Source organism: Rhinopithecus roxellana, chromosome 17 (assembly GCF_007565055.1).
Source record: "Rhinopithecus roxellana isolate Shanxi Qingling chromosome 17, ASM756505v1, whole genome shotgun sequence".
NCBI lineage: Eukaryota > Metazoa > Chordata > Mammalia > Primates > Cercopithecidae > Rhinopithecus > Rhinopithecus roxellana.
The window spans coordinates 2,614,623-2,637,932 of NC_044565.1; the positions used below are offsets into that span (position 1 = coordinate 2,614,623).

General features: G+C 38.3%; 1 protein-coding gene across 1 annotated transcript in view; it reads left to right on the top strand.

The window, feature by feature from the left end:
• The window catches only part of ACOXL (acyl-CoA oxidase like), a 371,685-nt gene that overhangs the window by 153,667 nt on the left and 194,708 nt on the right, over positions 1-23,310 (top strand). The window contains 1 exon segment of the mRNA XM_030921547.1: positions 22,557-22,710. Within this exon segment, the coding sequence (XP_030777407.1) occupies positions 22,557-22,710 (154 nt within the window).

Genomic DNA, 23,310 nt, shown 5'->3' on the forward strand with positions numbered 1-23,310 from the left:
GGCCAGTATCACTCAATAGCAAAATAAGGCGAAGACATTAGAAGAAAACTATAGAGCAATATCACTTATGAATATAGATGTAAAAACCTGTAACAAAATACTAGTAAACTTAATCTAGCAACATATAAAAAGGAGTATACACCATGACCAAGTGAGATTTATCCCAAGAATGCAAGGTTGCTTTAACATATCAAAAAACAACATGCTAGACTATGTTAATAGAATATATGGGAAAAAACCATGATCAGCCCCATAGATGCAAAAAAAGCATTTAACAAAATCAAGTACCTTTTCATGATAAAAACAGTCAACAAACGAGGTATATAAGAAAACTTTCTTTACCTGATAAAAGTCATCTATGAAAAACCCACAGTTAACATCATATGTAATGGTGAAAGATTGAATGCTCTCTTCCTAAGATTAGGAACAAAACAAGGATGTCTAATTTTTCCATGTCTATTTAACATCTTGTTGAGGTTCTAGTCAAGACAAGTAGGCAAGGAAAATAATAAAAGTCATGTAAACTGGAGAGGAAGAAGTAAGCTATCTCTATTTGCAGATGATGTGCCTTCATATATAGAAAATCTTACAGAATCCACTAAGAATTTATTAGAAATGACATGTTCAGCAAGACTGCAGGATAGATCAATAAATAAAAATCAGTTGTGTTTCTATAGACGAGCAATGAACAATCCAAAAATCAAAAAGAATAAAATACCTAAGGATAAATTTAATAAAGAAGTTAAAAGAAGCTGTGAATATATGGAATATATGTTCATGGATCAGAAGATGTAATGTTGTTAAGGTGACAATACTCCCCAAATTAATCTATAGATACAAAGCAATCTCTATCAAAATCCCAGAAGCCTGATTTTTTTTAGAAATTTACATGCTGACCCTAAAATTTATGGAAATATAAAGGACGCAGTATAGCCACAACAATCTTTAGAAAGAGTAACAAAGTTGGAAGGCTCACATTTCTCAATTCAAAAACTTAACATGAAGCTGCAGTAATCAAGACAGTGTGGTACTGGTATTGGATAGATATACAGGTCAATGGAATTAAATCAAGAGTACAGAAACACATCCCTAAATTTATGGCCAGCTTATTTTTTACAAAGTTGCTAAGACAATTCAATGAAAGAACAGTCTTTTCAATAAATGGTGCTAGGACAACTGGATATTGATATGCAAAAAGTGAAGTTGGACCCCTATACAGCAGTTAACTTAAAATGGAGCATAAGCCTAAATTTAAGACCTAAGACAATAAATCTCTTAGAGGAGCAAATCTTTGCAACTGTAGGTTAGGCAATGGTTTCTTAGATAGAATACCAAAAACACAATTACAAAAGAAAAAAATATATACATTGGACTTCATAAGAAGTAAAAGATTTTTTTGCGCTTAAAAAGTCACCATCAAGAAAGTGAAAGACAATCCACAGAATAGGAGAAAGTTTTTTCAAATTATGTATCTGGCATATACATCTTGACTTGTATCTAGAACATACACGAATTCTTGCAATTCAGCAATAAAATGACAATCCAATTGAAAAATGGGCAAAGATCCAAAGACATTTCTCCAAAGAAGATGTACGAATAACCAATAAGCACATGAAAAAGTACTAAAAGTCATTATTTGTCAAGGAAGTACAAATCAAAACAGCAATCAGATAAAACTTCACACCCACTAGGATGGCTATAATGAAAAACATAATAACAAGTGTTGACAAGTATGTAGTGAAATAGAAACCTCATACATTGCTGGTGGGAATGTAAAATGGTATAGTCGCTTTGAAAAACAACTTGGCAGTTCTCCAAAATATTAAACATGAAATTGCCATATATCTCAGCAATTCTACTCCTAGGTATATACCCCAGAGAAATGAAAACATATATGCACACAAAAATGTGCACATGAATGTTCACAGTGACGTTTTTTGTAATAATGAAAATGTGGAAAAAATCCGGATGTCCATAGATTAACAAATGGGTAAACAAAATATGGCACATTCACAAAGTGGAATATTATTTGGCAATAAAAATAATGAAGTACTGATACATGCTATAACATGGATAAACCTTGAAAACATTATGCTAAGTGAAAGAAGCTAGTCACAAAAATCATGTGGAATAATTCCATTGATATGAAATTTCCAGAATAGTCAGAGTGATAGAGATGGAAGCTAAATCAGTGGTTGCCAGGGACCGAGGGGTAAAGGAGGTGTATTTAGGCCAGTCTTGCATTGCTATGAAGAAATACCTGAGGCTGGGCAATTAATGAAGAAAAGAGGTTTAGTTGGCTCATGATGCTGCAGGCTATGCAAGCATGGCACAGGCATCTGCTCTGCTTCTGGGTAGGCCTCAGGGAGCTTTTATTCATGGCAGAAGGTGAAGTAGGAGAAGACACATCACATGGTGAAAGCAGGAGCAAGAGAGAGTAGGAGAGGTACCACACACTTGAAACAATTAGATTTTGTGAGAACTCACTACAGTGAGGACAGTGCCAAGCCTGGAGGAATCTACGCCCGTGACCCAAATACCTCCCACCATGTCTCACCTCCAACATCGGGAATTACAATATGAGATGTGGAGGGGACATCCAAACTATATCAGGAGAAAACGAGGAGTGATTGCTAACAGGTATAGGTTTTCTCTTTTGGGTGATGAAAATATTCTACAATTAGATGGTGATAGTTGCACAACTCCCTAAATATACTAGAAACCACTGAATTCACACTTTTGAAGTGTGAATGCTGTAGTTCAAGAAATATATCTAATAAAGCTGTTAAGAAAGAGAGAGGAGGAAAAAAGAAATCAGATTATGTGAGTCCTCTAAGTATTTTTTTTCCACTTGAAATTGTCTTGCTATTTTAGAGTTTTTGCAAGTCTGTTTAGATTTATTTGTGATCGCATTGAATCTGTAAAGCAATTTGGGCAGTATTGCGTCTTTCAGATTAATGAAGATGATACATCTCTTTGTTTATACAGGTGTTCAATTTAAGTAATGTTTTATAATTTACAGTGTGGAAATCTTGCACATTTTTCACTAAATGTAGTCAAAAGGCATTGATTTTTAATTTAATTCCCAATTGTTAATATTTTATAGAAATATAACTCATCATTGTGTATTGACCTGTATTGTCACTAAATTTACTTATTAGTAATTTCTTTGTAGACCGTTTAGAATTTTCCACCTATGCAATATATAAAATATGTGTAAAGAAAGTTTTGGTTATTTTTTTCCAACTTTTAAATTTTTGTTTTGTTTTGATTTTGCCTTATTAGACTGGACAAAACCTTCAGTACAATATTGAGTAGCAGTGGTGAGAGTGGACACCCTATGTTGTTCTTGACTTTAGGTGAAAATGCGTTCAGTATTTCACCATTAACATGAATGTTCACTGCAGATTGCTATTGTCTTTCTCGTTTGTTTTCATTTTTGTGGGTATATAGTAGGTGTCACATAGTAGGTGTTATATTTAAGGGGTATGTGAGATGTCTTAATACAGGCATGCAATTTGAAATAAGCACATCATAGAGAATGGAGTATCCATCCCCTCAAGCATTTATCCTTTGTGTTACGAACAATCCAATGACCCTCTTTTAGTTATTTAAAAATGTACAATTAAGTTATTACTGACTATAGTCCCCCTGTTTTGCTATTAAATAGTAGGTCTTATTCATTCTTATTCATTGATTAGGTCTTATTTATTCATTAGGTCTTATTCTTATTCATTCTGTATAATTGTTTTTGTTGTTGTTGATGCTCTTTATTAGACTGAGGAAATTCCCTTCAATTCCTAGTTGGCTGAGTGGTTTTTTCATGTATGTTCAATTTTGACACAATTTTTCTTTCTCTATTTAGATGGTCGTATGATTTTTCTCCTTCATTCTATTAATGAAATGAGTTACATGACTTTTCAAATTTTGAGGCAAATTTGCATTCTTTGAAATCTTTGGAAATCTTTTGAAATATTTGGTTATATGTGTTATATATACACACACATATGTACATATATACACATATATATACACATACATGCATATGCATATACATATATACATACGTGTGTGTATATGTATATTTATATACACACATATACACAATATATACACATATACATGCATATAAATATACGTATATATTTTTATATATACACACATGTAAAATATATATATGTGTGTGTATATATATTTTTTGAGATGGAGTCTTGCTCTGTTGCCCAGGCTGGAGTTCAGTGGTGCAATCTTGGCTCACTGCAACCTCCGCCTCCCGGGTTCAAGCGATTCTCCTGCTTCAGCCTCCTGAGTAGCTGGGCTGGGTAGTATAGGCGCCTGCAACCACACCCAGCTAATTTTTTTTTGTATTTTTAGTAGCGATGGGGTTTCACCATGCTGGCCAGGCTGGTCTCAAACTCCTGACCTCGGGTGATCCACCCACCTTGGCCTCTCAAAGTGTTGGGATTATAGGCGTGAGCCACTGTACCCGGCCACATTATATATTTTTTTATATTATTAGAGTTATTTGGCTAATGTTTTCATAAGGATTTTTTGTGTCTATGTTCATATGGAATGTTGATTTTTAATTTTGGTACTTGAAATTTCCTTGGAAGATTTTGGTATCAGTGTTATTTTGTCCTCATAAAAGAAATAGGAAAGTTGTCTCTTCTCTATTTTTCTTAAGCAGTTTGTGTAAGATTGCTCTTATTTCTTTCTTAAATGCTTGGTAGTATTTACTAAGATGGTATGGATATGGGTTTTTTTGTTTTTTTATTGGAAAGTTTTTAATGACTTTATTAATTTCTTTAAGAAATATGAGTCTTCAGTCTTGCCAATTTCTTCTCTTGTTAGTTTTGTTACCCTGTATTTTTGAGAAATTTGTTCACTTCTTCACTAATTTGTAAAATGTATATGTTAATAATATTTCCTTATTATTATGTTAATGACTGTAAGATCTGTGACAATGTCACTTATTTGTAAAAGAAAACAATTTTTTTGCTTCTTTTTTTTTCAGCCAATTATGCTGGGTGTTTATCAGCTTAGTTAATCTTTTCAAATAATCTATTGGGTAAGCAATGAAATTAAGGCAGAAATAAGTAAGTTCTTTGAAACCAATGAGAATAAAGACACAATGTACCAGAATCTCTGGGGCACATTTAAAGCAGTGTGTAGTGGGAAATGTATAGTACTAAATGCCCACAAGAGAAAGCAGGAAAGATCTAAAATCAACACGCTAACATCACAATTAAAAGAAGTAGAGAAACAAGAGCAAACAAATTCAAAAACTAGTAGAAGACAAGAAACAACTAAGATTACACCAGAACTGAAGGAGATAGAAACACAAAAAACCCGTAAAAAAATCAGTCAATCCAGGAACTGGTTTTTTGAAAAGATTAACAAAATAGACTGCTAGCCAGACTAGTAAAGAAGAAAAGAGAGAAGAATCAAATAGACGCAATAAAAAATGATAAAGGGGATATCACCACCGACCCCACAGAAATACAAACTACCATCAGAGAATACTATAAACACCTCTACACAAATAAACTAGAAAACCTAGAAGAAATGGGTGAATTCCTGGACACATACACCCTCCCAAGACTAAACCAGGAAGAAGCTGAATCCCTGAATAGACCAATAACAAGTTCTGAAACGGAGGCAGTAATTAATAGCCTAGCAAGCAAAAAAATCCAGGACCAGACAGATTCACAGCCAAATTCTACCAGAAGTACAAAGAGGAGCTGGTACCATTCCTTCTGAAACTATTCCAAAAAATAGAAAAAGAGGGAATCCTCCCTAACCCATTTTATGAGGTCAGCATCATCCTGATACCAAAGCCTGGCAGAAACACAACAACAAAAAAATTTCAGGCCAATATCCCTGATGAACATCGATGGAAAAATCCTCGATAAACTATTGGCAAACCGAATCCAGTAGCACATCAAAAAGCTTATCCGCCACCATCAATTTGGCTTCATCCCTGCGATGCAAGATTGGTTCAACATAAATCAGTAAACATAATCCATCACATAAACCGAACCAATGACAAAAACCACGTGATTATCTCAATAGATGCAGAAAAGACCTTTGACAAAATTCAACACCCCTACATGCTAAAAACTCTCAATAAACTAGATATCGATGGAACGTATCTCAAAATAATAAGAGCTATTTATGACAAACCCACAGCCAATATCATACAGAATGTGCAAAAACTGGAAGCATTCCCTTTGAAAACCGGCAGAAGACAAGGATGCCCTCTCTCACCACTCCTGCTCAACATAGTATTGGAAGTTCTGGCACCAATAATAGACAGACAGCCAAATCATGAGTGAAAATTGCTACAAAGAGAATAAAATACCTAGGAATACAACTTACAAGGGATGTGAAAGACCTGTTCAAGGAGAACTAGAAACCACTGCTCAAGGAAATAAGAGAGGACATAATCAAATGGAAAAAACACTCCATGCTCATCGTGAAAATGGTCATACTGCCCAAAGTAAGTTATAGATTTGATGCTATCCTATCAAGATACCATTGATTTTCTTCACAGAATTAGAACAAACTACTTTAAATTTCACATGGAACCAAAAAAGAGCCCACATAGCCAAGACAATCCTAAGCAAAAAGAACAAAGCTGGAGGCATCACGCTACCTGACTTCAGACTATACTACAAGCCTACAGTAACCACAACAACATGGTGCTGGTAGCAAAACAGAAATATAGACCAGTGGAACACAACAGAGGCCTCAGAAATAACACCACACATCTACAATCATCTGATCTTTGACAAACCTGACAAAAACAAGCAATAGGGAAAGGATTCCCTATTTAATAAATGGCATTGGGAAAACTGGCTAGCCATATGCAGAAAGCTGAAACTGAACCCCTTCCTTACACCTTATAGAAAAATTAACTCAAGATGGATTAAAGACTTAAACATAAGACCTAAAACCATCAAAACCCTAGAAGACAACCTAGGCAATACCATTCAGGACATGGGCATGGACAAAGACTTCATGACTGAAACACCAAAAGCAATTGCAACAAAAGCCAAAATTGACAAATGGGATCTAATTAAACTAAAGAGCTTTGGCACAGCAAAAGAAACTACCATCAGAGTGAACAGGCAGCCTATAGAATGAGAGACAATTTTTGCAGTCTATCCATCTGACAATGGGCTAATATCCAGAATCTACAAAGAACTTAAACAAATTTAGAAGAAAAAAACAACCACATCAAAAAGTGGGTGAAGGATATGAACAGACACTTCTCAAAAGAAGACATTTATGCAGCCAACAAATATATGAAAAAAAAAAAAAGCTCATCATCACTGGTCATTAGAGAAATGCAAATCAAAACCACAATGAGATACCATCTCACTCCAGTTAGAATGGTGATGATCAAAAAGTCAGAAAACAACAGATGCTGGAGAGGATGTGGAGGAATAGGAATACTTTTATGCTGTTGGTGGGAGTGTAAATTAGTTCAACCATTGTGGAAGACAGTGTAGCAATTCCTCAAGGATCTAGAACCAGAAATACCATTTGACCCAGCAATCCCATTACTGGCTATATACCCAAAGGATTATAAATCATTCTACTATAAAGACACATGCACAGATATGTTTATTATGGCACTGTCCACAATAGCAAAGACTTGGAACCAATCCAAATGCCCATCAATGGTAGACTAGATAAAGAAAATGTGGCATATATATACCACAGACTACTATGCAGCCATAAGAAAAGGATGAATTCATGTCCTTTGCAGGGACAGGAATGAAGCTGGAAACCATCATTCTCAGCAAACTAACACAGGAACAGAAAACCAAACACTGCGTGTTCTCACTCGTAAGTAGGAGTTGAACAATGAGAACACATGGACACAGGGAGGGGAACATCACACACCAGGGCCTGTTAGGGGGTGGGAGGGCAAGAGGAGGGATAGCATTAGGAGAAATACCTAATGTAGGGTTGATGGGTGCAGCAAAACACCATGGCACATGTATACCTTTGTAACAAACCTGCACATTCTGCACATATACCCCAGAACTTAAGCTATAATAGTAAAGAAAATCACACTTTGTGTTGTATGGTTCTGTAGGTTTTGACAAGGACATAGAGTTGTTCCACTTCAGTATCAGACAAAATTGTCTACCACTTCAGTATCAAACAAAATTGTTCCACCTCCCCCCAAATTCCCTTGTGCTGTCTCTTTATAGTTAACTCCTTCCCACAGTCTTACCCCCAGCAACCTGTATTTTATACCTATAGTTTTTCCTTTTCTAGAATGTCATACACACAGAATTGTACAATATGTAGCCTTTTGGATCTACCTTCTTTCACTTAACAAAATGAATTTCAGATTCATCCATATCATTGTGTGAATCAATATTTTCCTACTTTTGATTGCTGAGTGGTATTCCATTGTATAGATGTACCACAGGCTGTTTATCCATTTAACTGGTGAGGAACATGTAGGTTGTTTCTAGTTTTTACAATTATAAATAACTACTAAAAACTATTCTCAACAAGTTTTTGTGTGAATATAAGGTTTTGATTGACTAGGGCAAATACCTATAAGTAGGACTGGTAGGTCAAGTGTTAAGTGTATGTTTAACTTTATAAGAAATTGCTAACATGTTTTCCAAAGTGGTTGTATCATTTTGTGTTTTCATCAGTGATGTATAAGGGTGCAGTTGTCCTGCATCCTTGCCAGCCATTGTTATTGTCAGATTTCGTTTTGATTTTTATTTGTTTTCTGTCTTTCTGATAGTTGTCTCTAATAGTTTGTAGTTTTACATTTTTATTACACTAATAACTAATAATGGTTAGTGTCTTTTCATGTACTTATTTTCCATCTGTGTATCTTCTTTAGCGAAGTGTTTGTTCAGGTCTTTTATCAATTTTTCAGTTGAGTTGTTTGTTTTCTTGTTGTTGAGTGCAAGAGTTCTTTATAGGTTCTAAATAGACTTTTTGCATCATATTTTTGTTTGCAAATGTTTTCTCCAAGTTTGTCACTTCTTTTTATTCTCTTAAGAGTGCCTTAATAAGAGCAATAGTTTTAAATTTTGGTTTGGTTCAATGGCTTTAAATTTTGTTTTTTTTCTTGAAATTGGGTAGTGTCAGTTCTCTAATGTTGTTCTTTTTTGAGAATTGTTTTGGCTCTTCTGTTTTTGGCCTTTGCTTATATATTTTAGAATCATCTTATTAATATCTACGAAAAAGATAACTGATGTTTTTCTTGGGATAGTATTGACTTATAAATCAAATTGGGGATAGTCTGCCTCTTAATATTGAGTCTTTCAATACATGAACACTGTATATCTTTTCATTTATTTAGGTCTTCTTTGAGTTCTGTTTTGAAGTTTCCAACATACAAACCCTACTCATGTTTTATTATGTTGATACCCAAGCATTTTAGCTTTTTGAGTGTACAGTTGTTTATTTCTAACATGTAGGAATACTATTGACTTAGTTCTAGGAGCTTTTGTTGTGTAGATTTTAATAAACATAGGACTTTTCTGATTACCTAATTTTTTGAATGCTTTTCAAATTTATTTTATCTAATTCGTCAAATTTATGGTGATGGTGTTGGTTGTAGCATTCCCTTTTCTTTTTAATGTCTGTAGGATCAGTACAATTTCTCCCCTTTCCTTTCTGATGTTTTATGTCCTCTTTCCTTATCCCCACTGTTTTGTCTCTCTCATATCACTTTGGATAGAGGCCTGTCAATTATGTTGCTTTTTCCATATTTTATGTGATTGATTTTCTCTATTTTTAATTTAAATTTCATTGCTACCTCCTCCAATCTTTATTTCTTTCCTTCTGCTTGCTTTAATTTGCTCTCTCTTGCTCTCTCTCTCTCTCTCCCTCTCTGTGTCTCTATATATCCATCCCCCTCTCTTAAGGTGAAAGGTTAGGTTACTGCTTTGAGACATTGCTTCTTGCCTAATATAATCAATCCACACTAAAATTTCTCTTTAAGCTTGGCTTTAGCTTCATCTTTCTCATTTTGATATGTTGCATTTTCATTTAGTTAAAAATAGTTTAAATTTCTCCTTAAGACTTACCTTTCCGCCCCTGAATTATTTATAACTGCTGTCTTGGTCCAATAACATCCTTTGTATGAATTTTATTCTTCGAAATGTATGGCTCAGTATAAATAGTGTTCTGTGTACACTTAAAAAGGATGTGCATTTTGTTGTGGTTGGGAGGACAGTGTTATAAATGTCAATTAGGTCAAGTTGGTTAATTGTGCTCTGCAGATCGTATATATCATTATTGGTTTTCTGCTTACTTGTTTTATCAATGACTGCAAGGAGTGGGTTGGCATTTTCAGTTATAATTGTGAATTTGTTTATTCTTTCAGTTTTATCCATTTTTTCCTCAAATATTTTAAGTTTTTTTTTTTTTTTTTTTTTTTTGGTGGTTGTTTTGGTGCATACACATGCAGGTTTATTTCTTCTTAGAGAATTGACTTATTTGTCATTATGTAATTTCTCTGTCGATCCCTGAAAGTATCCTAGTCCTGAAGTCTACTTTGTCATATTAATATAGTTACTCTGGGTTTCCTAAGTGTTTTTATGGTATGTCTTTCTTCATACTTCTAACCTACCTATATCATTACAGTGGGTTACTTGTAAACAACATGTAATTGGGTCTTGCCTTTTTATCCAGTTTTACAATTTCTGGCTTTTAAATGGTTTGTCTAGACAGATTGCGTTTAAAGGGATTGCTGACATGTTTGTATTAAAATCTATCATATTGATAGCTGATTTTTAATTTTCTCTCCTTTAATGTTTTTTTCCATTTTTCTGCTTGCTCTTGGTTGAGTTGAACCTAACTTATTATTCCATTTTATCACTTTTATTGACTTATTTATACATTTAAAAAACATACTTTGATTGTTGACCCAAGGCTTACCATATACATCTTTAATAAATCATAGACTACCTTCAAATAATACTATTCTGTTTCCCAAGTAGTGTAAGAATCTTACACAGTGTATTCCCAATTCCTCCTTCCCAGCCTTTTTGCTATATATTACTTTTAAGTCTAGGGTGTGTCTCAGGGATCCATCGTGTGTATATTAGCTCCCTAGGTGGTTCTAATGAGCATTCATAGTTGAGAATCACAGGATCTTTTTAGGGAGCTTCCTAGCATGACCTGCAAACTTCACAAAGAGAAAACAGGCAACAGTGTTATATTATCATGAAAGTTTAAATCGGATCCAAATAACTTGATGATGAAACCGGAAAATTTTCCATATGCATGCCAAAGGAAAACAATTTCTTTCTTTGAGTTTTCCCCAGTGGGACTTGTAACTGTTACAGAGGCAGGACTCTGCATACATTTGCTTCTCAGTCAACTATTTACACGTTTGTGACACAGAAGTTATTAGACTACATAAGAAAGAGTTGCTATCTATTCTACATTTATAAATGTGTATCTGTCATATATTTATAACAAAAGTGTTACATGTATTGACATGTTTCCTTTTTCTTTAGCTTTTTTAATATTTTGGCTTGATTTAAGCTTGATTTTGTAAGTGCTGTGTTACACTGTTAATGAAAATTAAAGTTTCTCTCGATCTTAGTTAGACACTTTCCAAGTACCTGTATCAGAGATTTAGAGAAATGTCACAGTTCTAGCTTTAGGTGTCAAGGAAAGACACAAGAGGTGATCAATAGAAATTAAGTAATTGATGAAAAAAAGAACCCCAGAGCCCTTACCATGTGCCATTCATGAGTGCCACATTGAACAGGACAGATCGACACTTGCCTTCACCAGCTGTCAGTCTAATTGCCCCCAAGGACCTTCTAAATTTCTTGACTTGGGCCTTCTTGCACCCTCCATAGTCTCTGGCCCAGCTCATTGTCCCCATTGTAGCTCTGCAGCTTCTTTCCTTCCCTCCTGCTTCTTTCATTCCCTGTCTCCCCCCATCACAGTAGGGGGTTGACCCATGGAAAATCTGGTCGTAGGAATCCCCAGGAAGGCAGTGTCCCAATTAGGGGAAAGAGGCTGCCTTTATTTTAACACAAGCCCAGGAAAAATTTGGCACATTCTGTGACAATATTTTGGTTTTCTAGTTTGTTCCTAGTTTACTGTCCCTGCTACCTATTTTCCAACTTGTAAGGAAATAGCTTCATAAAACTGGTTGAAACATGATAAAATTTTATGCTAACTACCTCCCTCCAACACACATCTTTTCTTTTTCTTTTTCTTTTTTTTCTCTACTAAGGATGTCACATCTTGCTATAGGGCCCATCTCCTAACTTTCCATGAATGTAGGCTGCCAGTCAGTTGGTTTCAAGGTTCAGGGTCTGGGTAAGTGGAGGTTTGACTGGTTAGATGTTTATTCAACGTATTTGATCCTACTCAAGTGCAAGGAGAGTATACATCTTTAAGTGTACAGGTCTGGAGTTAGGTGAGCAGGAAATGGACAGTTTCCAGACTATCCTGAGTTCAAATCCCAGTCTCTCCACTTACCATCCTTATAAGCAATTACTTAAATTTTCTGGATGTGCATTCCCTCATTAGAAACAGAGCGTGAGGCCTGGTGCGGTGGCTTATGCCTGTAATCTCAGCACTTTGGGGGGCCGAGGGCAGAAGTTCGAGACCAACCTGGCCAACATGGTAAAACTCCATCCCTACTAAACATACAAAAAAATTAGCTGAGTGTGGTGGTGAGGGCCTGTAATCCCAGCTACTCAGGAGGCTGAGGCAGGAGAATTGCTTGCACTCAGGAGTCAGAGGTTGCAGTGAGCTGAGAATGCACCAGTGTCATCCAGCCTGAGTGACAAGAGCGAGACTCCATCTCAAAAAAATAGAAAGAAAGAAAGAAAGAGAGAGAGAGAGAGAGAGAGGAAGGAAGGAAGGAAGGAAGGAAGGAAGGAAGGAAGGAAGGAAGGAAGGAAGGAAGGAAGGAAGGGGAGAGGAGAGGAGAGGAGAGGAGAGGAGAGGAGAGGAGAGGAGAGGAGAGGAGAGGAGAGGAGAGGAGAGGAAGAAAAGAAAGAGAAACAGAGCATGAATGTCAGTACAGATATACCTCAGAGACGTTGCAGGTTTGATTCTAGACCACTGCAATAAAGTGAATATCACAATAACATGAGTCATAATTTTTTGTTTCCCAGTATATATAAAAGTGATATTTACACTGTACTACAGCCTATTAAGTGTGCAACAGCATTATGTCTAAAAAATATACATACCCTTGTTAAAAATACTTTATGCTAAAAAATGCTAATGAGCATCTAAGCCTTCAGTGAGTTAATCTTTTTGCTGGTGGAGGGTCTTGACTTGATGTTGATGGCTGCTGACTGATCAGGTTGGTAATTGCTGAAGGCTGTGGTGGCTATGGCAATACCTTAAGATAACAACGAAGTTTGCTGCAACAATTGACTCTTCCTTTCATGAAACATTTTTCTGTAGCATCTGATGCCATTTGGTCGCATTTTACCCACGGCAGAATTTTTTTCCAAAATTGGAGCCAATCCTTTCAAACCTTGCTGCTGCTTTTTCAACTAAGTGTACATGACATTTTAAATCCTCTTTTGTTATTTCAACAATGTTCACAGCATTTTCACCAGGAGTAGATTCTGTCTCAAGAAACCACTTTCTTTGCTCATTCATGAGAAGCAACTCCTCATCTGTGAAAGTTTTATTATGAGAATGCAGCAATTCCGTCACACCTTCAGGCTCCACTTCTAATTCTCGTTCTCTAGCTGTTTCCACCGTATCTGCAGTGACTTTCTCCACTGAAGTCTTGAACCCCTCAAAGTCATCCATGAGGGCTGGAACATCAGCTTCTTCCAAACTTCTGCTAATGCTGGTATTTTGACCTCCTCCCATGAATCACAAATGCTCTTAATGGCCCTTAGAATGGTGAGGAAGGTTTTCAGTTTACCCAGGTCCATAAGAAGAATCACTATCGATGACAGCCATAGCCTTATAAAATGTATTTAATAAATAATGAGATTTGAAAGTCAAAATTGCCCCTTGATCCATGGGCTGGAGAATGCTTGTTGTGTTAACAGGCATGAAAATGACATGTATCTCCTTGTACATCTCCCTCAGAGCTTCTAAGTGACCAGATGCGTTGTCAATGAACAGTAACATTTTGAAAGGAATCCTTATATCTGAGCATTAGTTCTCAACAGCAGGCTTAAAATATTCAGTAAACTCTGCTGTAAACAGATGTGCTATCAACCAGGTGCTGTTATTTCATTTCCATAGTACAGGCAGAGTAAATTCAGTATAATTCTTGATGGCCTGAGGATTTTTGAAATAGTAAAAGAGCATTGGCTTCAACTTAAAGCCACTAGCTGCATTAGCTCCTAACAAGAGATTCTGTCTGTTCTTTGAAGTTTTAAAGCAAGTACTGATAAAAGTCCTAGATGGGAACGTCTTCCAAGGCTGTTTCACCTACGCTGAAAGTATGTTGCTAAGTGTAGCTACCATAATCACTTATTTTAGCTGGACCTTCTGGATAACTTGCTACTTAAGCTGTAGCTTCTACATCAGGACTTGCTACTTCACCTTGCAATTTTATGCTATAGAGATGGTGTCTTTCTTTAAAATTCAAGAACCAATTTAGCCTCAAAGTTTTCTTCTGTAGCTTCCTCGCTTCTCTTAGCCTTTGTAGAGTTGAAGAGAGTTATGACCTTGTTCTGGATTAGGCTTTGGCTTAAGGGAATGTTGTGATTTGTGTGATCTTCCATCCAGACCACTAAAACTTTCTGTATATCAGCAAAAGTCTGTTTTGCTTTCTTATCATTTGTGTGTTCACTGGAGTAGCACTTTTAATTTCCTTCAAGAACTTTTCCTTTGCATTCACAACTTGGCTAACTCTTTGGTACAAGAGGCCTAACTTTCAGCCTTTCTCAGTTTTCAACATGCCTTCCTCACTGGGCTTCTAGCTTTCTTTTTCTTTTTCTTTTTCTTTTAAGCATTTCTAGCTTTTGATCTAGAAAGACATATGACTCTTCCTTTCACTTGAACACTCAGAGGCCACTGTAGGGTTACTGGCCTAATTTCAACATAGTTGTGTCGCAGGGAAGAGAGAGGCCTGAGGAGAGGGAGAGAGATGGGAGAATGGCAGGTTAGTGGAGCAGTCAGAACACACAACATTTACCAATTAAGTTCCCTGTCTTATTAATTGTTTTGGATGCTCCAAAACAATTACAATAGTAACATCAAAGATCACTGATGACAGATCACCGTAACAGATATAATGATGATGAAAAAGTTTGAAATATTATGAGAATTACCAAAACATCACAAAGACACAAAGTGAGTATGTCCTGTTAGAGAAAGGGCTCTGATAGACTTGCTCAGTGCAGGGTTGCCACAAGGCTCAAGTTTTAAAAAGTGTAATATCTGCAAAAATGTAATTAAATGAGGTATTTCTGTACCTACTTTGGGTTATCAAGGGATTAAATGACTTAACACATGAAATGGGCTTAAGACAGGGTCCGGCATATCATACATGCTCCAGTGTGGCAGCAAGGAGCAGGCCCCCTGTGACCGTACTTTTGGGGTCCTAATCCTGATCTTGCCATTCGCTAATTGTATAACTTTGAGAAGGCTGCTGATATGCTGTGCCTCATTTTCCCCTTCTATAAAATAGGAATAATAATATCTGACTTAGAGGGTTATTAGAAGAATTGAATGAGTGAATATTTGAACATGCTTAGATTAGAGTCTGGAGGATAATAAATGCCTGATAAATGTTAGCTGCTATTGCCATCCCCCCCAGGACCCTCAAACTTTCCATCCCCCCGTCCCACCAATTACCACATTGTGATGATTTTTCCTCCTACATTGAAATTACTCAAAGCCTTCTTTCCCTGTCATGTCTCCCCGACCATGCCTGGTTGCACACTCCCTCCCCATTCAGCCTGGCCCTCTTCAAATCCATTCTCCAGGAATCACCAGCCCTCTACCTGAAATTAAATCTAAATTCCTACCTGCCAACTGCCACCCTCCTGGGGCCTTCCAGCATCTTCTGTATTGGGTTATATTAGTTGATTCTTTCGCTGCCACAAAGAGCTACCTCAGATTGGGTAATTTACGAAGAAAAGAGGTTTAATTGACTCATAGTTCCACAGGCCTAAAGGAAGCATGACAGGGAGGCCTCAGGAAACTTACAATCATGGTGGAAGGCAAAGGAGAAGCAAGCACCTTTTTCATATGGCAGCAGGAGAGAGAAGGAGCAAAGGGGGAAGTGTCACACACTTTTAACCAACCAGATCTCGTGAGAACTCACTCACTATCACAAAAACAGCCAGGGGGAAAGTCCACCCCCATGATTCAATCACCTTTTGCCAGGCCCCTCCCCCAACACATGGGGATTACAATTCAATTCAAGATGAGATTTGGGTGAGGACACTGAGCCAAACCAAATCATGGGTCGAACTCAAGCTCCCACATGTGGCTCTGGGGTGCCTTCCACCTGCCGGGCCTTCCCACCTCCACCCCACCCCCACCTCTCTGTCCTCTACTGAGGACTCCACACCCATCCTATGCTCCTGCTGTGACCTTTCTTACAGACTTCTTTCCCCTCACACTCTCACTTCCCTCACCTGGTAAGTTAATGCTTATCTTTTGAGACCCAGTTGAGGCTGCCAGCTTCTCTAAGATACTCTCCCAGAGCCCCTTCTGTAATAAGGAGCCCCCATATAAACTTCCTGGAGCAGCAGCCTGGGCCTGTCTTGTCATTGCACTGTTACTTTTGGTTTGTGATTATAAACTCTGTGAGCACAGAAGTTGTGGATCCTTAATTTGGCATCATCACACCTAGTAGTGTCTGTCTCTGCACAGGTTAATTCACCTACAAAATAAAATTGCCTTGTGTAACTACATCACACCTGGCTGTGGGGTTGCTTGGAGCTTTGCTTTTGAATCATTTGGTCATCTTTCAAACATACATTTCTGAAGGGTCCATGAGGTAGCTGGCCAGGGAAGCTGGGAGCTGGTATCTATCTCCCTTTGGAATCATCTAGTGGGATTTGCTAGAGGGACGAATTTCCTAGCTTAGAAAATGGTTAACAATTTTTAAAAATCAGTATTTTCAGTGCACCAGCCAAAGTGAGTATTTTAGGGTCTGCCTCTCCTCTTTATTCCAGGCCAAATGGGCAGCTCGCACAGTCCAGGATGTATTTCAGGGAAGGAGGGGCCACACACAGCATTGTCCCTGCTGCTGTCTTTCAACTGGATTCACTTGTTCTCTTGGGCAATCTCCATTTACCCAATACCTGTAGTGGTAAAATTAAGAAAATAGCTAACACATATTCAAATGCTTGCCATTTACCAGGCACTGTCCTAAGATTTCATGTGTAGTAACTCATTTAATGTCTCAAGACAAATCGACAGGACAGAGATTTTTCTCTGTTTTTTTGATTAATGTTACAACAGCAGCTGAAATGATGCCTTGCACAAAGTTAGACTTTATGAATATTTGTTGAATAAATGAATGAGTGTAATAACCCTTCACAGTTTGCAGAAATTCACCAGTCTTCTCTGTTAAAAAATGAAGTTCAGGATAGTTAAGCATCTTGGACGTTACTCATCCCTGCCATTTTTGCACTAGACTTTAAAAAATATGATTCTAATAGCTTATTGCCAAAAAGTCTAGTTTGGTCTTTTATACAAAATAAACTTTTATAAGTAGAACCTTGCCATCTCATTGACTTTTTGGTTTTAGATATATTGTGGTATTTCTCATGAATCTTACCATGATGGTGTGTTCTTGACATTGTTTGACTGTGTCCCCACCCAAATCTCATCTTGAACTGTAGCTCCCATAATTCCCACATGTTGTGGGAGGGACCCAGTGGGAGATAATTGAATCATGGGGCCAGTTTCTGCCATACTGTTCTCATGGTAGTGAATAAGTGTCATGAGAGCTGACAGTTTTATAAGGGGAAACCCCTTTCATTTGTCTCCCATTGTCTTCTTGCCTGCCACAGTGTAAGGCATGCTTTTCACATTCTGCCATGATTTTGAGGCCTCCCCAGCCACATGGAACTGTGAGTCCATTAAACCTGTTTTTCTTTATAAATTACCTAGTCTTGTGTATGTCTTTATCAGTGGTGTGAAAACGGACTAATAGAGTAAATTGGTCCCAGTAGAGTGTTGTGCTGCTGTAAACGTAGCCAGCGACTTCAGAACTGGGTAACAGGCAGAGTTTGGAACAGTTTGGAGGGCTCAGAAGAAGAAAGGAAAATGGAGAAAAGTTTGGAACTTCCTAGAGACTTCTTAAAGGGCTTTGACCAAAATGGTGATAATGATATGGACAATGAAATTCAGGCTGAGGTGGACTCAGATGGAGATGAAGAATTTGTTGGGAACTGGAGTAAAGGTGACTCTTTCTATGTTTTAGCAGAGACTGGTGGCATTTTGCCCCAGCCCTAGAGATGTGTGGAACTTTGAAATTGAGGGAGATGATTTAAGGTATCTGGTGGAAGAAATTTCTAAGCAGCAAGGCATTCAAGAGATGACTTGGGTGCTGTTAAAAGCATTCTGTTTTAAAAGAGAAACAGAGTATAAATGCTCAGAAAATTTGCAGCCTGAAGATGCAGTAGAAAAGAAAAACCCATTTTCTAAGGAGAATTTCAAGCCTGCTGCAGAAATTTACATAAGTAATGGGAACCAAATGCTAATCCCCAAGACAATGGGGAAAATGTCTCCAGAGCATGTCAGAGACCTTTGCAGCAGCCCCTCCCATCACAAGTCGGGAGGCCTAGGAGGAAAAAATGGTTTCATGGGCCAGGCCCAGGGTCTTCCTGCTGTGTGCAGCCTAGGAACTTTGTGCCCTGTATCCCAGCTGCTTCAGGCTAAAAGTGGCAGAGGTACAGCTAGAGGGTACAAGCCCCTCTAAAGGGGGTAGTACCTTCCATGTGGTGTTGAGCCTGCAGGTGCACAGAAGTCAAGAATTGAGGTTTGGAAACCTCTGCCTAGATTTCAGAGGATGTATGGAAATGCCTGGATGTCCAGGCATAAGTTTGCTGCAGGGGTGGGGCTCCTCATGGAGAACCTTTGCTAGGGTAGTGTGGAAGGGAAATGTGGGGTTGAAGTCCCCACACAGAGTCCCCACTGGGGTACTGCCTAGTACAGCTGTGTCCTCCAGACCCCATAATGGTAGATCCACTGACAGCTTGCACCGTGCACTTGGAAAAGCTGCACTCACCACCAACTTGTGAAAGCAACTGGGGTGGGGAGCTGTACCCTGCAAATCCAGAGGAGCAGAGCTGCCCAAGACCATGGGAACCCACCTCTTGCATCAGTGTGACTTGGATGTGAGACAAAGAGTCAAAGGAGATCATTTTGGGGCTTTAACATTTGATCACCCCACTGGATTTTGAACTTACAGGGCACCTGTAGCCCTTTGTTTTGGCCAATTTCTCCCATTTGGAACAGCTGTATTTACCCAGTGCCTGTACCACCATTGTATCTAGGAAGTAACTAACTTGCTTTTGATTTTACAGGCTCATAGGCAGAAGGGACTTGCTTTAACTTGCTTTGTCTCAGATGAGACTTTGGACTGTAAACTTTTGAGTTAATGCTGAAATGACTTAAGACTTTGGGGGACCGTTGGCAAGGGATGATTGGTTTTGAAATGTGAGGAAATGAGATTTGGGAGGGGCCAGGTGTGGAATGATATGTTTTGGCTGTGTCCCCACCCAGATCTCATCTTGAATTGTAGCTCCCATAATTCCATGTGTTGTGGGAGGGACTCAGTGGGAGCAAATTGAATGATATGGGCAGTTTCCCCTATACTCTTCTTGTGGTAGTGAATAAGTCTCATGAGATCTGATTGTTTTACAAGGGGTTTCCCCTTTCACTTGGCTTTCATTCTCTCTCTTGCCTGCCATCATGTAAAACGTACCTTTTGCCTTCCACCATGATTGTGAGGCCTCCCCAGCTATGTGAAACTGTGAGTCTATTAAACCTGTTTGCTTTATAAATTACCCAGTCTCAGGTATGTCTTTATTAGCAGTGTGAAAACAGACTAATACAGATCTAACACTTTGTTTAATCTGTTCTTTGAATGGATGTAATCCATAAACAAATACCTTGCATTTCTTGAGACATCACCTATTAAATAAACATGTTTAGAAATGAGAAATAATTTTGCCTCCAGAATCCCCCTATTTCCTAATTTATGTTTTGGGCCACCATGGGTTTCTCAATCAGATTTTCTTAAGACATGCTCCTCCTGTACTCTAAAACACACTGAACATGGAAGACTTCTCAGACTCCTTGGTTAAACAAATATAAGGGTACAACAAAGAATAAGAGCCACTGGTGCACCTCTCCATCTGGCAGCTGGAAGCTTGGCTGGGGTCTCTCACAATCCGTTTCTTAAAGACTGTTCCTTATTTCCCACCTATTTCCACCCCTGGGGAATGGGGAGAAGTGGGGGGGTGTGTGATTGGAGAGATCAATGGGGAATCATGTATACAGTTTTTTAAATGCCCATTTCTGAGATTCTCTGAGAGTCATTGTATTATAGTCACAGTCTGGAGCATGGGTGATGGTAATATAGCATAGATGAAAATGCCACAAACTTGCTCAGGGCACTGACAGGAACATTATTTATAATGAAAAGAGCATGCTATTTAGGAATAGAGAGGCCTGGGTTTAAATCCTAGCTCCGCCCTAACACATGTGGGACCTTGACTCAGGTAGGTTTACCTCAGTTGAGCCTCAGTTTTCCCAACAAGCCTATGAAATAGGAAATTATATCTCCATTTTACAGATGCAAATTCAAACCATAAGGAGATACCATTACATATACACTAGAATGACTAACGTTAAAAAGACTGTAAAGACCAATTGTTGGCAGGAATGTAGAACAACTATAATTATTATACACCGCCGGTAGGAGTGTAAAATTTCATAACTACTTTGGAAAAATTATTTGGCAGTTTCTTTAAAAAGTTTGAAATGCATCTACCGTATGACTGAGCCATTTCACTTCAATATATTTTCTCAAGATAAATGAAGACATGTATTTTCTCTAAGAATTGTACATGAATTTTCCTAACAGTTTTATTTGCAGTAGTCCCAAACTAGAAACAACCAAAATGTTCATCAACAAGTCAATGCATAAATGAATGTGATGAGTGCATTACATAGACTAGAGTACTACTAGCAATAAAATGGAACAACTACAAATACATATTGTAATGTGGATGAATTTCAAAACAGCATGCTGATTGAAAGAATCAAGACAACACATACTCTGCAATTCAGTTTACTTAAAACACGTCTCATCTATAGTGTCAAAGAACAGATCAGTGGTTGCCTTGGGGTGGGAGTAAAGAAAGGAATGGACTGCAAAAAGACATGAGGCATTTTGTTCTGTAGCTTGATTGTGATGCTATTGTCATGGGTGTGTACGGTTGTCAAAACTCTTCAAGTGGTGCACTTTGAATGAATGCATCATTGTAATATATTATTTCTCAATATTGTTGATTAGGGAAGAAGATAAGTTGTTTAAAGCAAAAATAGCCATGAGGTTTATAACACATGCAGAAGATCTGTATCTATATATGTAATATGTATACATATCTTTATATATAAAATCTCAACAGTAGCAAAGTGGATGGGGGAGTGGAATTGAGGTATACTTTATTGTTGTAAGTTACAGAATTTCCAAGGGAAGTGGAATTAAAAAGTTACAAATACAAGAGGCATATGAAACTTTTTTGTGTGTGTTGATAAAAGAAAATAATTTGGAACATGATTGTATGTGTGTAGACCAAAATAAGAGGAGAGTTGAGCCTAGGGGGCCGCTTTGTGCTGAGTCAAGGAGTGCCTAGACAGATGTCAGCATGAGTAGTGAGGCCTATAAATGGATTGGAAGAAAAGTAAACTTGAAAAGAAAGCAAAGGAGAGGTTTTCCAATGGGAGAGCGATGTGGTGGAGACTCATGGTTGCAGGTACAGTCATGGTGCAGGGTGACAGTTTTGACAGACCCACGAAGACTTTGGTAGACTTTGGAGAAGCAGGTTTAACCTTGGGGTCTACATCAGATGCCCACAAGCCTCTGCTATTCCTGTGGTTAGTGTTTGCAGTGTTTGCAGGTATAAATTTTTTGTTATATTTCTTTTGACCTATTTGTCTTTGTATTTTGAGTGGCTTTCTTGTATAAAGCATCTAGTTGAATCTTGATTTTTTAAAAATCATGTCTGACAATCTCCAAGTTAAATAGTACTGTTTAAACCATTTGCACCTAATGTAACTATCAACAAACATAGAGTTTTAGAATATTATCCTGCAACTTTTTCTCTATTTATCCCATATGTTATTTGTTCCCTTTTCCCTCTGCTCCTGTGTTTCATTGACTAACTGAATAATTTTTAGTGTTCCGCAGGTAGCGTCTTAAATGTTATTTTTTAGTGACTACCTACAGTTTAAAATATGTATCATTGACATCATATTCTTTCCTCAAATAGCATTATAGCACTTCACAGATAATGCTCCTTCACACATGTGCTGGGTGCACCGCCACTTCCATCACACATCTCTGCTTTGTCCCGCAGGTATGCCGGGGCCCTCCTGGATGAAGATGTCTTCCAGGGAAAGGAGCTGGTCAACAGTCACTCACTGCAGGCTCTGGTGGTGGGGCTGAGGGCCTACAGCACCTGGGAGAACATCCGCTGCCTGCAGGACTGCCGCGAGTGAACTGGAGGCATGGTGAGCCCCAAGGCCTGCAGCTCCTGCGGGTCCCCACAATACAACCCACCCTGGGGGAGCACTGTGGGGCGGGCAGAGAACGTGCTTCAGAGTTGAATAGAAATCCCAACTGCCCATGACTCCGAGTTCCTTCCTTACCAGCCTAGTAGTCTTGTGTGTCTCCCTCATATGATGCTGCCAGGACTGATAGAGAACATGTTTGTAAAATGCCTGCCTGGCCCATGGAGGCACGCAATAAACATCATGAAACTTGGTGGGGCAAAGGTAGTAGTGGACAGTATGGGAGAGGGCCACTGAAGGTTCAGATGATCAAAGCTCTGCTCGAATGTTTTAATCCCTTGGGGAGAACACAGGAAATGATCCCGAGGGTTTCCCTCACCCCGGGTGAGGACACAGGAGGCAGAGCATTCAGAGACTTCCTGGTGTGTCCCCAGCCCCAGTCTCAGACTGGATTGTGCAATGAGAAGCACAAGGTGTGAGTAATCCCAATATTAGTATTTGAGGGAGTTAAGGGGGACTCTGAGAGCAGCTGGATCTGTATGCAACCGTGAGAACAGAGGCCCTGCAGGACTCTGCAGGTCTCCACAGGTGTCTGCACCC